At 41.7% G+C, this 13,544-nt stretch overlaps 1 protein-coding gene across 2 annotated transcripts in view; it reads left to right on the forward strand.

The window, feature by feature from the left end:
• LOC311273922 (uncharacterized protein) overlaps positions 1-13,544 on the forward strand; it is a 28,198-nt gene that overhangs the window by 7,168 nt on the left and 7,486 nt on the right. For both annotated transcript variants that reach the window (XM_084381216.1, XM_084381217.1), the window contains exons 2-3: positions 5,759-5,842; positions 12,476-12,521. In XM_084381216.1, the coding sequence (XP_084237342.1) occupies positions 5,802-5,842; positions 12,476-12,521 (87 nt within the window). In that variant the 5' untranslated portion in view covers positions 5,759-5,801. The remainder of the gene's footprint in view (positions 1-5,758; positions 5,843-12,475; positions 12,522-13,544) is intronic.

The following is a 13,544-nucleotide window of genomic DNA, read 5'->3' on the forward strand; positions in this document are numbered from 1 at the left end:
TAATACGTCTAAAACATAATTCACTTTAGACAAAATCAACATATTCAAAACTATTATTTTCCTGTTCAATTTTAACGACCTCATTTTCCACCAATTTAAAGTGCTTTCCATTTTTTTTTAATACACTTATCCATGTTTCATCCCTCGCCATTACACTATCTGAACCAATATTTAATCCTAGAATCTTAATGTATCTCCTTTTGGATTTTTAATTCCATCTCGCTCTGAGGCGGACTCTCTATATTAATATGTAATACTTCTGACTTCTTTAAATTGATTCTTGCTCCTGATACTTTCCCAAATTTATCTAACATTTCTAACACTCTTCATATATTTTACTAACAATGTCGTGTCATCCACGAACTGTTGTATTAGACACGTTTTCCCTCCTGGCAATTCAATACCCTCAACCTCTTTATCATTCTTTAACATAATACTCAAAGCTTCAACAACAATAGAGTACAACATTGCCGACATCGGGCATCCTTGCCTTACCGATCTATCTAACTTGAACACATCAGTCAACATTCCATTAATCTTAACCCTTCCTCTTGCACTATTATACACCAACTTGAGCCAATTTCTCAGTCTAACTCCGAAACCCATTTTTCCTAACATTCCAAACATAAACTTATGCTTGACTCTGTCAAAAGCTTTTTCAAAATCAATTGACATCAGCACTCCTTTACTGTTTGTTAGCTTCAAGAAATCTACCGTATCCTTCACAGTCCTTATAATGTCCGATGCCTCTCTACCAGGAATACTATAAGCCTGAGATGGCGCTATGATTGATCCTATAACAGATTTAATTCTATTTGCTAATATTTTCATAAATATTTTATAATCAGTATTTAGCAACGATATTGGCCTATAATTCCTCGAAATCGTTCCTCTCACCTTTTTTTAAATATCAAAACTATTATTGCTAACGACATGGACTCCGACATTCTTAATTAACATTCCATTTCTACGAACACCTTCAACAAAATCGGCTTAAGCACCTTAGCAAAAACCTTATAAAAAATTCCAGTCAGACCATCACTCCCTGGACTCCTGTTCGGCCTCAACTGGTTAATCACATCCTCTCTCTGTCCCAGCTGCTGTCTGAGTAGCACCAGACAGCAGCTAGGACACACACAGCTGCTCCGAGACTCACACAGACCGCAACACAAACGTGTCCGTAAACCGTAATCTCTTGTTTATGACAGATAAGACACACAAATACACACATCGTAACGCGTTTATGATAATCCATCATATTGATTTAGCAAAGGCTTCGTTGAAAACAAACGGACAAGACCGGGAGGAGGGTTAGCAAAACAGCCGAGCAGTGACCGGGCGGGAGGTTGTTATGGAGAAATAAATCCGGACAAATAAGATAAAAAACCGGAAATAAATCCGAAACCCCTCCGCTTTGCGTTGGGATTTCATCCATCCCTTCATTCATCTTACTTGCTGCTTCATTTAGCTGCCACGAGCAAATAAATAGGCTGATTTGGTGTGAACATGTTAGCAATGTTAGCTTACAATGCTAGCATAGAGGCTAACGTCTCCGTCGAACAAGTAAACAAGTGTTGACAATACTGCAGAGACAGACACCGTCTAATAACACAGAAACAAACTAACGACAGCTTTCACAGTCATAAGCAGCATCGGCATGAAAGTTATCTGTGTCACAACATCCACAATAAAGACAAAGGTTACCTGCTCAACAGAAACGCCGCTGTATCAGCACCGGGTCCATATCTTCACGGACCTTTCGCCACCGTTCAAATGATGACGATGTTTATTCGGTTTGAGCCCTCTTTGTTTCACATCTCGCTTTGTGTCTTTTCAGTGACAGACTTTCTTTCTTTGACTCTTTGCCGGTGGGGCGAGCAGAGGCAGCTGAACTGCTCAGGGCAAAACAAACCTCTTGTCCGCTTGTAGTTTCAAATGCGGAAGTGGGTCGGGACCAGGCAGGAGCAGGAGAGTGAGCGAGGATTGGATCGGAAAATTGATCCAATAGGAGCCATCCGGGCCGGATGGCTCCTATTGGTCAATTTCTTTTCAGTTTTACAGACACTAGAGAGAATGGATTTTTTTGGTTCCTTTTACTCTCCACATTGTGTGGGTGGTACTATTGGGTCATAACCACCATCTAAATGATGTTAATAATAATAACAAATCTTTCAAATCGTAGACCATAGCTTTAACATTCTTTGTCTCATCAGAGATCTGGAGGCATCAGCCTTCCACTCGCCACCCTCATTCCCATCCAACAAACAGTTTGACAATAAAGTCACCCATTACTATATCACTTGTTTTTGCATTTTCAAACATATCCTTAAAAAAAATAACACGCTCCTTTTCAGTATTTGGCGCATATATATTCATTAGCACATAACTTTTTAAAAATTGTATTTTTAACCACCTTCCTTCATTGTCTTTATTTAACATAACCGTATCCATTTCCTGTTTACCTCTTTTAATCAACACACTCACACCTCTAGCCCTACTAGAGCCAAAGCTCAAATACTTGACCTCTCCATAATTTCTTCATTTGACATTCAATTTCATTGTCCCAGTGCGTCTCCTGCAGACACACTATATCTGCATTACATAACACCATTAGTCTTTCGAACTTGTCGTAACTCCGTAGTCCATTTGCATTGAACAAGGCCAACAATATTGTCATTCAAATGGTGAAGCGAAGCACGAACTTATTTTCCACTGTCATTTCACCACTTCATTTTATTTTACCTCTGGTCTCGCTCTTCCTTCTTTCCTCTTTTCGAGTCATTGGTTCATTTTGATTTTCAGTTATCTCCATCTCCTCCTTTCCCCTGAGGGCACTCCTGCTGCGACTTCTGCTCTCCTTTATCTTGATCCTCTCCTCATCAAGTCTTTGTCTATCGCCCTCCCTCCTTACTTTTGCCTTTCCTGAGGCAACAGCACTTTCGTCTCCTCCTTCTCCTCTCTCCATCACTCCTTTTTTCTGCCGCTGTTCTCGTCTCCTCTCCAAGCTCTCCATCACAGGTGTCTCTGTCCTCACCACCATCCTCCTCAGTCCTCTCCTCGTCAGCTAACTCCGCAGGCTTGTCAGCACACGCTTCCTCTTCATGATCCTCATCACTTTCTTCCTCTTTGCACTCTCTTGCGTAGTGTCCTTGTTTTTTTTTACATCTGAAACACTGAAACTCAGGGCATTCCCTTAGAATATGCCCCGGCTGCAGACACACGCGACACACACGCACCTGATGGTCGTGCAGCACTCTGAAATATACTAAACCCTCCAGAGTTTCAAACCTTACACTGTAAGGCAGAGACAAAACATTGTCCGGGAATTTCACCTTCATAAAGCGTGTCCCATCATCTCAGTTCCCGTCCATTTCCTCCTGCGGATCTCCGAAACTGGCTCCACTCCCCACTGATGCAACTTGTCCTTTATCTGCTCGTCAGCTATGTACAGCGGCAGATTCAGAAAAGACACCACCTTCATAATTTCAGATGCCATCACTTTTGAGTTCTTTATTTTAAATCCACCCAGCAATCTCTCTTTACCTCTTGGATGACTCATTGTCAGCTCCCAGCGTTTTCCAGCTTTCACTCTACATCCCACTACTCTCCCACAGATGAGCTCCACAGCTTTCAACAACTCAGTCATGGAAATTATATCGTCCCCCACGATTTCAACGTTCACAACCAATTATTTTTTTAATAGTTCATCAGCTTTTTTCTTTTCCACTCTCGCCGCCTCTCCTGCTCCACTCCCCACTGCCATTACCGATCTCCTCGTCTCTCCGCTACTGCTTCCTCCTCGGCGCGTTTCCTCCGTCTCTTTCTCCTTCTCCTCCTCACCTCTCCTCGTCAGCTTTCCACCATCCACCGCCTCCTCTTCTTCTCCTCCGCCAACTTCTATCACCGTCTTCTTTCTCTCTTCACTCCTCTCATTCGCCCACAGGCTTCTCCACTGTCCTTTTCCTTTGTCCACCATTCCTTCACTTGTTGTCGTTATCAGTCCCGTCATTTCCATATCGACCATCCTCTTTCTGTACACCGCTTTCCCCCTGGCAGCTTTTGCTGCTGGGGTCAGACGCCACTTTATCAATTCTCCTTTTCTGCTTGTTCTTAATTTTCTTTTCCTCCGTCTCCTCTCCTCTCTCAACCACGCACATAACTCACACACCTGCACAGAAGTGGGCGTGTTCAGAGTGGTGTGGCCGTAAGCCAAACCCTAACCCTGTTAATGATTATTTTTGCGAAAATTTTGTAATCGGTATTTAAAAGACTAATTGGTCTGTAGTTTTGTATATTTTTCTTTTCCCCTTTTTTAAAAAGTAATTTAATTATCCCCCCCGAGAAGCAGAGGAGGATTAAGGTAGTCATGGGCCCCTAGGCTATTTTTCATGTGGGCCCCCCCTTATGCATCATGCTCTCCCAGAAAAAATTTAATTTTGCACCATGTGTAACAGTGCAGGAGAATATTTGGCAAACATGATCCACACACACTCCAGTTAACACACAGGTAGGTCGAATCGATGAGCTTGATTGGATGAGGTGACCCTTGTCTGCCCAATCAGTGCTGTTTTGTTTGCTTATTACCCCATGCACCAATAGAGGTGTATTGTGTGTAAAGTGTATTTAAATTTCTAAAAAATAATCTGACCAATTCAAGGACCCCTCCACAGGGGTGGAGCAGCAATTTTAAATGTGGGGGGGTTCTGGGGTAGCACATGATCACCGCAACCACCTTTGGCCCCTGTTTCAGTCTCCAAAACTAATGCTATGCATTTCTAGATTTTCTTCACTAGAAAGAAGGTTTTAAGCTCCAACAAATAGCTGGAACATAGCAAGTTATGTAAATGAACACCTACATGGCATTAATGCAAGAATATGAATGTACTACTATAAAATTGAATTAGTGCATTTATGGAGTTTCCTATGGAGCTATAATTGGTGCAAAACGATTTGCAAATGCGTATCTCAATCTGTGTGTGTGTGTGTGTGTGTGTGTGTAGTCAGATCTGTGTATGCGTATCGCAATCTGTGTGTGTGTAGTCAGATCTGTGTGTGCGTATTCAGATCGGTGTGTGCGTATTCAGATCTGTGTGTGTAAAAAATCAGTATGTCTGTATTCAGATTTGCAAGTGAAGACAAATCTACAAATGCATGCAAAGATCTGTGAATGCGTACACAGATCTGTAAGTGTACATAAATCCGTAAGTGTGTAAACAGATCTGTAAATGCGTACATAGATCTGTAAATGTCTGTCATCAGTTACAACTCAGGCAGGAGCTCTCGATTGGCTGTCTTTTCACACGTGACTTTTGCTACACTTCTGCCGTGGCAGATCCGCAAATGTGTAGAAAAGATTTGTCTGTAACTTCACTTTTCCTTTGCCCTGAGCTCAGGCTCACAGGCTCACGCTGCCTGGCTGCAGTAGCAGTACAGCCTACACACCACGAGTCGGCGCGTAGCACCCTGATGTCACTGTTGGGGTCACACATGAGCGTTGCGCGTCGTGATGTTGAGAGGCAGACCACAATGGATTCTCGATTGTTTGCTGAAAGTAAAAGTTCATGTTTTAGCAGTAACTTAGTTGTCAGAAGTAGTATTGCCTTCTTAAAATGAATTATCGGTAATGTTATTTATGAACAAGTTACGTTTGCTCAGCTTGTGTGTCACTGAGCAAATATATCAAGTAACGTTTGCACTACAAGCTAGCTAAGTTAACTGCTCCCATTAACGTTGGCTGAAAATGTTGTTGCCCACACAGGAGGTCATAGGAGGGTGAATTGTGTGTCAGATGGGTGCTGTTAATGACACAGGCCAGTCGTTTGGATCTTCGAAAAACTCGTGGGTGAGTAAACGTTTGTTTTTCTTAAATAAACGCAATGTAAAGTCAGCCCGCATGTGTAATTACTGAAGCGGGCTAAAAAACTAAAGGAGCTTCTCATTTATTTGAACCAATGCACAGAGTTGTTCATTACTAGCTGTTAGCTTGTTTCCCTCGGTCTTTTAGGTGAAGGCGCAATGTAAGTAGCAATACTAGTCCATAGGCTGTATTATTGTGACATCCTTTGTCAATTTTAAATGGTACAGTGTTAGTCATCACTCATGAGTCATGACACACATTTACTTAATTATGATCACTGCTACAGGTGTTGTAAGGCAAGGCAAGGCAAGGCAAGTTTATTTGTATAGCACAATTCAGACACAAGGCAACTCAAAGTGCTTTACAGGCGCATACAATTACAGTAAAAGCATTTAAAATACATTAAAACGAATCATTAAAACAAGTTAAGAAATAGACATTTAAACGAAAAATTAAAACAAGTTAAGAAATGGACATTAAAACAAAACATTAAGACAAGTTAAGAAATAGGAAAGTAGGCTAAAATATCAGAGAAAAAATAAAAGTCACAGTGCAGTTCAAAGTCTTAAAATTGCTTCAGTGAAAGGCTGTGGCAAACAGGTCTTCAGCCTTGATTTAAAAGAGGTGAGAGTCGGTGCAGTTTTCTGGGAGTTTGTTCCAGATGTGTGGCGCATAATAACTGAACGCTGCTTCTCCATGTCTAGTTTTGACTCTAGGGACTGAAAGCAGACCTGAGTCTGATGACCTCAGAGGTCTGGATGGTTCATAACGTGGCAGCAGATCAGAAATATATTTTGGCCCAAAACCATTCAGTGCTTTATAAACCAACAACAGGATTTTGAAATCTATTCTTTGACTGACAGGAAGCCAGTGTAAAGATCTGAGAACTGGAGTGATGTGATCTACTTTTTTGGTTCTTGTTAGGACTCGAGCAGCAGCGTTCTGAATCAGCTGCAGCTGTCTGATGGATTTTTTAGAGAGTCCTGTAAAGACACCGTTACAGTAGTCGAGTCTGCTGAAGATAAATGCATGGATAAGTTTTTCTAAATCCTGCTGAGACATAAGTCCTTTTATCCTGGATATATTTTTAAGATGATAGTAGGCCAACTTTGTAATTGACTTAATGTGGTTGCTGAAGTTCAGGTCTGAGTCCATTATTACACCGAGGTTTCTGGCTTGGTTTGCAGTTTTCAACATTATAGATTGAAGCTGAGCAGAGACTGTGAGTCGTTCTTCCTTGGCTCCAAAAACAATTATTTCAGTCTCATCTTTGTTTAACTGAAGAAAACTCTGACACATCCAATCATTGATTTGTTCAATGCATCTACTTAGCATTTGTATGGGATTATAGTCCCCTGGTGAGATGATTATGTAAATTTGTGTGTCATCTGCATAACTATGGTAACATATTTTGTTGTTTTCCATTATCTGAGCTAGAGGAATCATGTAAATGTTGAATAGTAGAGGCCCCAGAATGGAGCCCTGGGGTACTCCGCTTGTCATTTTCATCCGTTCAGATGTGTAATTACCAATAGACACAAAGTAGTCTCTATCATTTAGATAGGATTTAAACCAGTTTAGTGCTGTACCAGAGAGTCCCACCCAGTTTTCCAGTCGGTCCAGTAGTATGTTGTGGTCAACTGTGTCAAACGCAGCACTGAGATCCAGTAATACTAAGACTGAAATTTTGCCATTGTCCGTGTTTAAATGAATGTCATTGAGGACCTTGACTAGAGCAGTCTCAGTGCTATGATGTGGTCGAAATCCTGATTGGAAGACATCAAAACAGCCATTTACTATTAAGTAATTGTTCAGCTGTTGAAAAACAGCTTTTTCAATGATTTTACTTAAAATTGGGAGGTTCGATATGGGCCTATAATTATTCATTACTGATGTGTCTAGATTGTTCTTCTTCAGGAGTGGTTTAATAACTGCAGTTTTCATGGCTTGGGGGAAGACGCCTGAAAGTAGAGACATGTTGACAATCTGTAGCAGATCTGGAGTCATGCAGTCTGAAACTTTTTTGAAGAACCCTGCTGGTAAAATATCAAGGCAGCATGAGGAAGATTTCAAATGTTGTATTATCTCTTGCAGGTTTTTGTCATTGATTTGGTCAAATTGTGTCATGGTGTTAGAGTTGGTTTTCGGTGGACACATGGATAACACGCCTCCTGTACCAGGTACGGTGGCACAGACCGCTTGTCTAATTTTCTGAATTTTGTCAGTGAAGAAGGATGCAAATTCATTACAGGCCCTGGTAGATAGATGTTCAGAGGCTACTGGCACAGGAGGGTTTGTTAGCCTGTCGACAGTAGCAAACAGGGCACGTGCATTATTATTGTTTTTGGTGATAATGTCTGAAAAGAAGGACTGCCTTGACTTTTTCAGTTCTAAATTAAAAATGTAAAGTCTTTCTTTATAAATGTCAAAATGAACTTGGAGCTTAGTTTTTCGCCACCTGTGCTCTGCTTTTCGGCATTCCTTTTTTTCCATTTTGACAAGCGCGGCATTTCTCCAAGGATATTTTTTCTTACCAGAGACCACCTTCACTTTAGTGGGTGCAATGGCATCATTAACATTTGTAACTTTAGAACTGAAGTGATGTACAAGGTCATTGACGGAGAACCTGGAGAGGGGAGGTGTGGAGGAGAAAGCCTCAATGAATATGTCACTGGTGTTTTCAGTGATGTAACGCTTTGAGACGACCTCAGTTTGAACATTTGTGTACACAGATATATCACTCTCAAAGAAAACACAGTAATGATCAGAGAGAGCAACATCAGATACCAGAACCTTAGAAATGTTCAGACCCTTGGAGATAACCAAGTCTAGGATGTGGCCCCTGTTGTGTGTGGGCTGCGTCACATGCTGAGTGAGTCCAAAGTTATCAAGGACACGACACAGTTCTGTAGTCCATCTGTCCTCAGGTTTGTCGACATGGATGTTAAAGTCACATACAATTAACACACAATCAAAGTCAGTGCAGATAAGAGACAGTAACTCAACAAGGTCATCAAAAAAATCTGTACAGTATTTAGGTGGCCTGTAGATGTTTAGAAATATAGCCCGAGAAGATGAGTTTAACTGAAGAGCCACATATTCAAAAGAAGTAAAATTTCCATAAAACATTTGCTTGCATTTGAGTAACTCATTAAACAGAATACTAACACCTCCTCCTTTTTTATGCTTTCTAGTCTCACTTATGAAAGAGAAGTTTGGAGGGCTTGATTCAATGTGAACAGCTGCACTGTTGTCTTGGTCTAACCAGGTTTCAGTTAAAAACATAAAATTTAAGATTGTGTTTGATGATAAAATCATGTATTAAAAAAGAGTCAAAACCAGCTGTGCAATCTTTTGTGACAGTTTGTGGCTGACGAGGAATGGGAGCTAAATTTAATAGATTGGCAGATTTATTAAGGCACTTCCTGTGTCTCAGCAAATTCACCATTTTTCTATTACCTGTAAATACAGGAATCGAGGAGACTACCTGAACTCCAAGGGGCCCCGGCTTTTCTGGGGGGAAGACATTAAAGATATCAACTTCGTAGCCTGGACCCGGAATGAATGTTAAATTTGACATTACCCTCTTTCTTGGCAATTTAAACATTCCTTTTCTATTACCGATCATAACATGAACTGAAGAAGCTTCCAGTACACTGGGCCCCGACTTTCGCTAGGAATAGTCAGGAGTGACGTCTTTAGAGCCTGGACCCATAAAACATCAGCAGTAAGAGACAGAAAGATCTAAGTGTGCTGAGCTCTTATCAGCTTGGGGAGGATGATGCCTGTGTGAAAGGGGTGGGGGTGGAGTGTGTCTTAACTTCACCGAAGGCTGAGGGTGTTTCAGGGGAATGAGAGGAGAGAAAATTGCAGTAGGGTGGGGGGTAAACTGTGTCCCAGCGATGACCAGCTTGTTCATTTGGTCAGTGAACTCCATGAGGGGTGACGAAGGCGACAACATGCCCACAGTAGATGGTGAACTGGGTGGGGTTTGGGGTGGTGTAGACAGTTGAACCTCACAGAGAGAATCCTCTTCCTGTTCACCCTGACGTCTCTCATGAGTGGAGCTCACTTCAGCTGGGGGTTGTGCTCGGTTTCCTTTGTGATTATCTCCTGTTTGTTTCGGCCTGTCTTGCCTCTTGTCCTTGGTGGAGGGAAGAGATTGGTGACGCAGGCAGAAAGATATGTTGGACATAAACAATTTGACTCCTGACCTATTTAGGAAGAGTCCATCTTGCTTAAAAAGATGTCTGCGGTCCCAAAAGAAATTGAAGTTGTCCAAAAAATGCATAGAATGGACATTACATGCTTTGGAAAGCCATGTGTTCAGTGCCATCAATCTGCTGAATCTCTCAGCACCTCTTCTGACTGGTGGAAGCCACTGATTAAAACCTCAACATCCAGGGAGCTGACTGTGTTCAACAGATCAGTAAAATCTTGTTTGAGCATTTCAGACTGCTGCTTCACAATGTCATTCATCCCTGTATGCAAAATGATCTTTTTGACAGTTGGATTTGCTGCAACAATACCAGGGATTCTCGCTGTCATGTCAGGAACCATATCCTTTGGAAAACAGAGAACCTTCATGTTTTCACCGCACATGAATCTCACATCTTTAACATTGGCATCTCCCACAATCAGAGTTTGGGGCCCAGTCGTTAGCTTTGCCTGCGGCCTGTTAGCTTCTGATTTACGTTCAGACCTTACCCTTCTCTGTGGCGATGAGTGGTACAGGTCATCAGATGGAGATGCGGAATCTCGGCGTAGTGGAGCAAATCTGTTTTGCATTTTGATAGTTTGTTGTACGGGATGTTTGCTGTTGGTCTTTCCTTGCAGAGCAGGACCACGGCTGTGTCCTGCTCTGCATTGGAGTAGAGGAGGAGGAGGATGGTAGTGCTGGCCAGCCGGTAGCATCAGAGATCTCCGGGTGGACGGTTCTTCCTGTTATTCTTCCACCCATGTTCCAAGGAGCAGAGTTCTTCTTTGGCTTTGCCCCAAGAGTGTTCCAGGGAGGACTTCCATGTGAAGATTTACTGCGGAGATCACGGCTCTCCCGTTTCTTATCAGTGCTAGGTAGCTGTGTGTTAGCGTTCTCTTTTCCGCTGAAAGGAAGAGTCGTTTCATTTCCACACAGTCCGTTAACCTCCACATTAACATCAACAAAGTGATCTTCTGCATGAGTTTGTGGAAATCGTCAGTGGTGAAGGGTGGCATCCTGTTGCTAACAGGCTTGTGCTACCTCTTAGGCCTCGTTCAGAAAGTGTTGAAGAGTTCGGAAAACATTTTGAAATGAGCCAGCAATGTACTTTATCTCCAATAAATTATGCTCCCAGTTGTTTCTAAATATCCAGGAGTCACTGCCTGTAATCTCTCAGTGAAGAAAAAAAAGAATAATAGTGGAAAAAAGGCAAGCAGAAGCGAGAGCAAGCGGAAAAGCGTCTGCACCCAAGCAGATACAACGCAGAGTCATCAAATAATGTATCAAATAATGTTTCCTTGACCACATACAGATTGTTAAACTTTGCCAGGACAATGGGCCTCAATCACTAATTTGTGTGTGGAAATGTTCTTACTTTTAAAATTACTGTAGGATTCATGAAGTTTCCACAGTGGCCAATTTTGTTCTTACCACCGTTGTTATGTTAGTGAGTCAGAATCATTCTAAATTGACAGCCGTGTGTCTACTATCAGTCATTAGCACACTTCACATTTCTCCATATGAACTGTCAGACTGTCTCTGAGGAACAGGCTGCTGGTTAAATTAATGGCAAATCATTTATCTTTGGCAGGTTCTGCTTCGTCGCTACATCCTTGAGCGGTTACATTCTCGGCTGCTACATGTGTTAAATCACAGGCCATTGGATTTGGACCGCATGGAATTTGTTTGTACTCAAGACCTGGTGTTCTGTAGTGCCATTTCAAGTAGCATTGACATTCCAGTATGCATCATGGACACACTATCTGAACTGTGTAGGTTGATCAGGGATGAAAGGGAGCATGTCCAAAATTTGGAACCAAATCTTCAGGTGCAAACACATGCAGAACATGCAGGGCGCCCAAAGCTTTATATTAGCCCTGAGTACCTTCAGCATCTTCTTGAAATACCTTTATCTGTCACAACCATTGCAAGCCTGTTGGGAGTGTCGAGACATACAGTCCACAGAAGACTACCAGAAAACAACATGTCAGTGACTTCACTGTATAGTCAAATGACAGATGAGGAGTTGGATGCCATGGTTGCTGACATAAAGTTCACAATGCCACACTGTGGGTACCGAATGATGAAAGGGTACCTTAAATCCAGGGGGTGCCTGGTTCAGTGGGAGCCTGTAAGGGCTTCATTGCACAGAGTGGACACCGTAGGTGTGCTGACAAGACTGACCTCAATGGGGTGTACTGTGAGACGCACATATTCGGTGCCCAAGGTCTCTTGTTCATATTGACACGAACCACAAGCTGATTCGGTAAGAATGATTTTGTGCGTTTATACAATGTAACTGAAAACTATAGATAAGTAAAGCACATTAAGCTTTAAAAAATATTTAAGTCTTTACATTCCAATCTCTCCATGTTAACCTATGTTCATTCATTTAATCATTTTTGTTCTTCTCACAACAGATATAACATTGTAATTTTCGGGGGAGTGGATGGATATTCCAGGAAGGTGGGTTTGTGTAAAATATATAATTGTTTTTGTTGTTTTTAATAGATATTCTGAGTCAGTAATGATGCATGTCCTTCATAGGTTTCTTCCAAAATGTATGCCGAATTAGGGATGTCCCGATCAATTTTTTTTTGCCTCCAAGTCATTTGATTTTGAGTATCTGCCGATACCGAGTCCCGATCCGATCCTTTGGCAATGTTGTAAAAAAATGAAAGAACACATTCAAGTTGTCCTTTTTAAGTTTTTTTTTTTTATTATTGTAATGAAATGGGCCACGTTACTGTTATGTGTGTTATAAGAAAGAGAGAGAGATTACGCTAGATCCTGTTCTGTTCAGTTGAAGTACTCATATTTCCGAGTGTTAGTGAATGTTAAAGCAATGGTCTACGTTGTCAAAGATTGATCATTATTATTAACATCATTTTAGATGGTGGCTATGGCCCAATAGTACAACCTACACAATGTGAAGAGCAAAAGGAACCACATGAATCCATTCTCTCTAACGCCTGCAAAACTGCAAAGAAATTGACTAATAGCAGCCATCCGGTCCGCATGGCTGCTATTGGTCGGACCCTTCAATCCAATCCCCTCGCTCACTACCCTGTTCCTGGTCATGCCTCGTCCCAACCCACTTCACAGGTTTGCCACTCGTGTTGCCTGAACAGTACGCCCACTCATAGAAATATACAGTAGTAGAAGCCTCGTTGCCTACTTGTTGACATTGAATATGCACCATAGAGCCTTAATGACTCAACTACTGTAGCACTAGTCAACTGTATATTTCTATGCGCCCACTCTACAAATGTGTAGTGTTTACAACATGGACGTATGGACAACGTAACGTTAAATTTTTGATACATCAGTGGTCCTGATCTTTTCCACCCGATTCCGATCCTTTGAAAACGTTTTGATTTCTGATCGGATCGGGACATCCCTATTGCCTATATAGTTCACTATACTCTATGTATATCCAGTCTACTAAAGTTTTTGTCCAAAACCACTGTCCCATTCACTCATTCAGTA

Source organism: Pagrus pagrus (assembly GCF_965226575.1).
Source record: "Pagrus pagrus genome assembly, chromosome: 18".
Lineage (NCBI taxonomy): Eukaryota > Metazoa > Chordata > Actinopteri > Spariformes > Sparidae > Pagrus > Pagrus pagrus.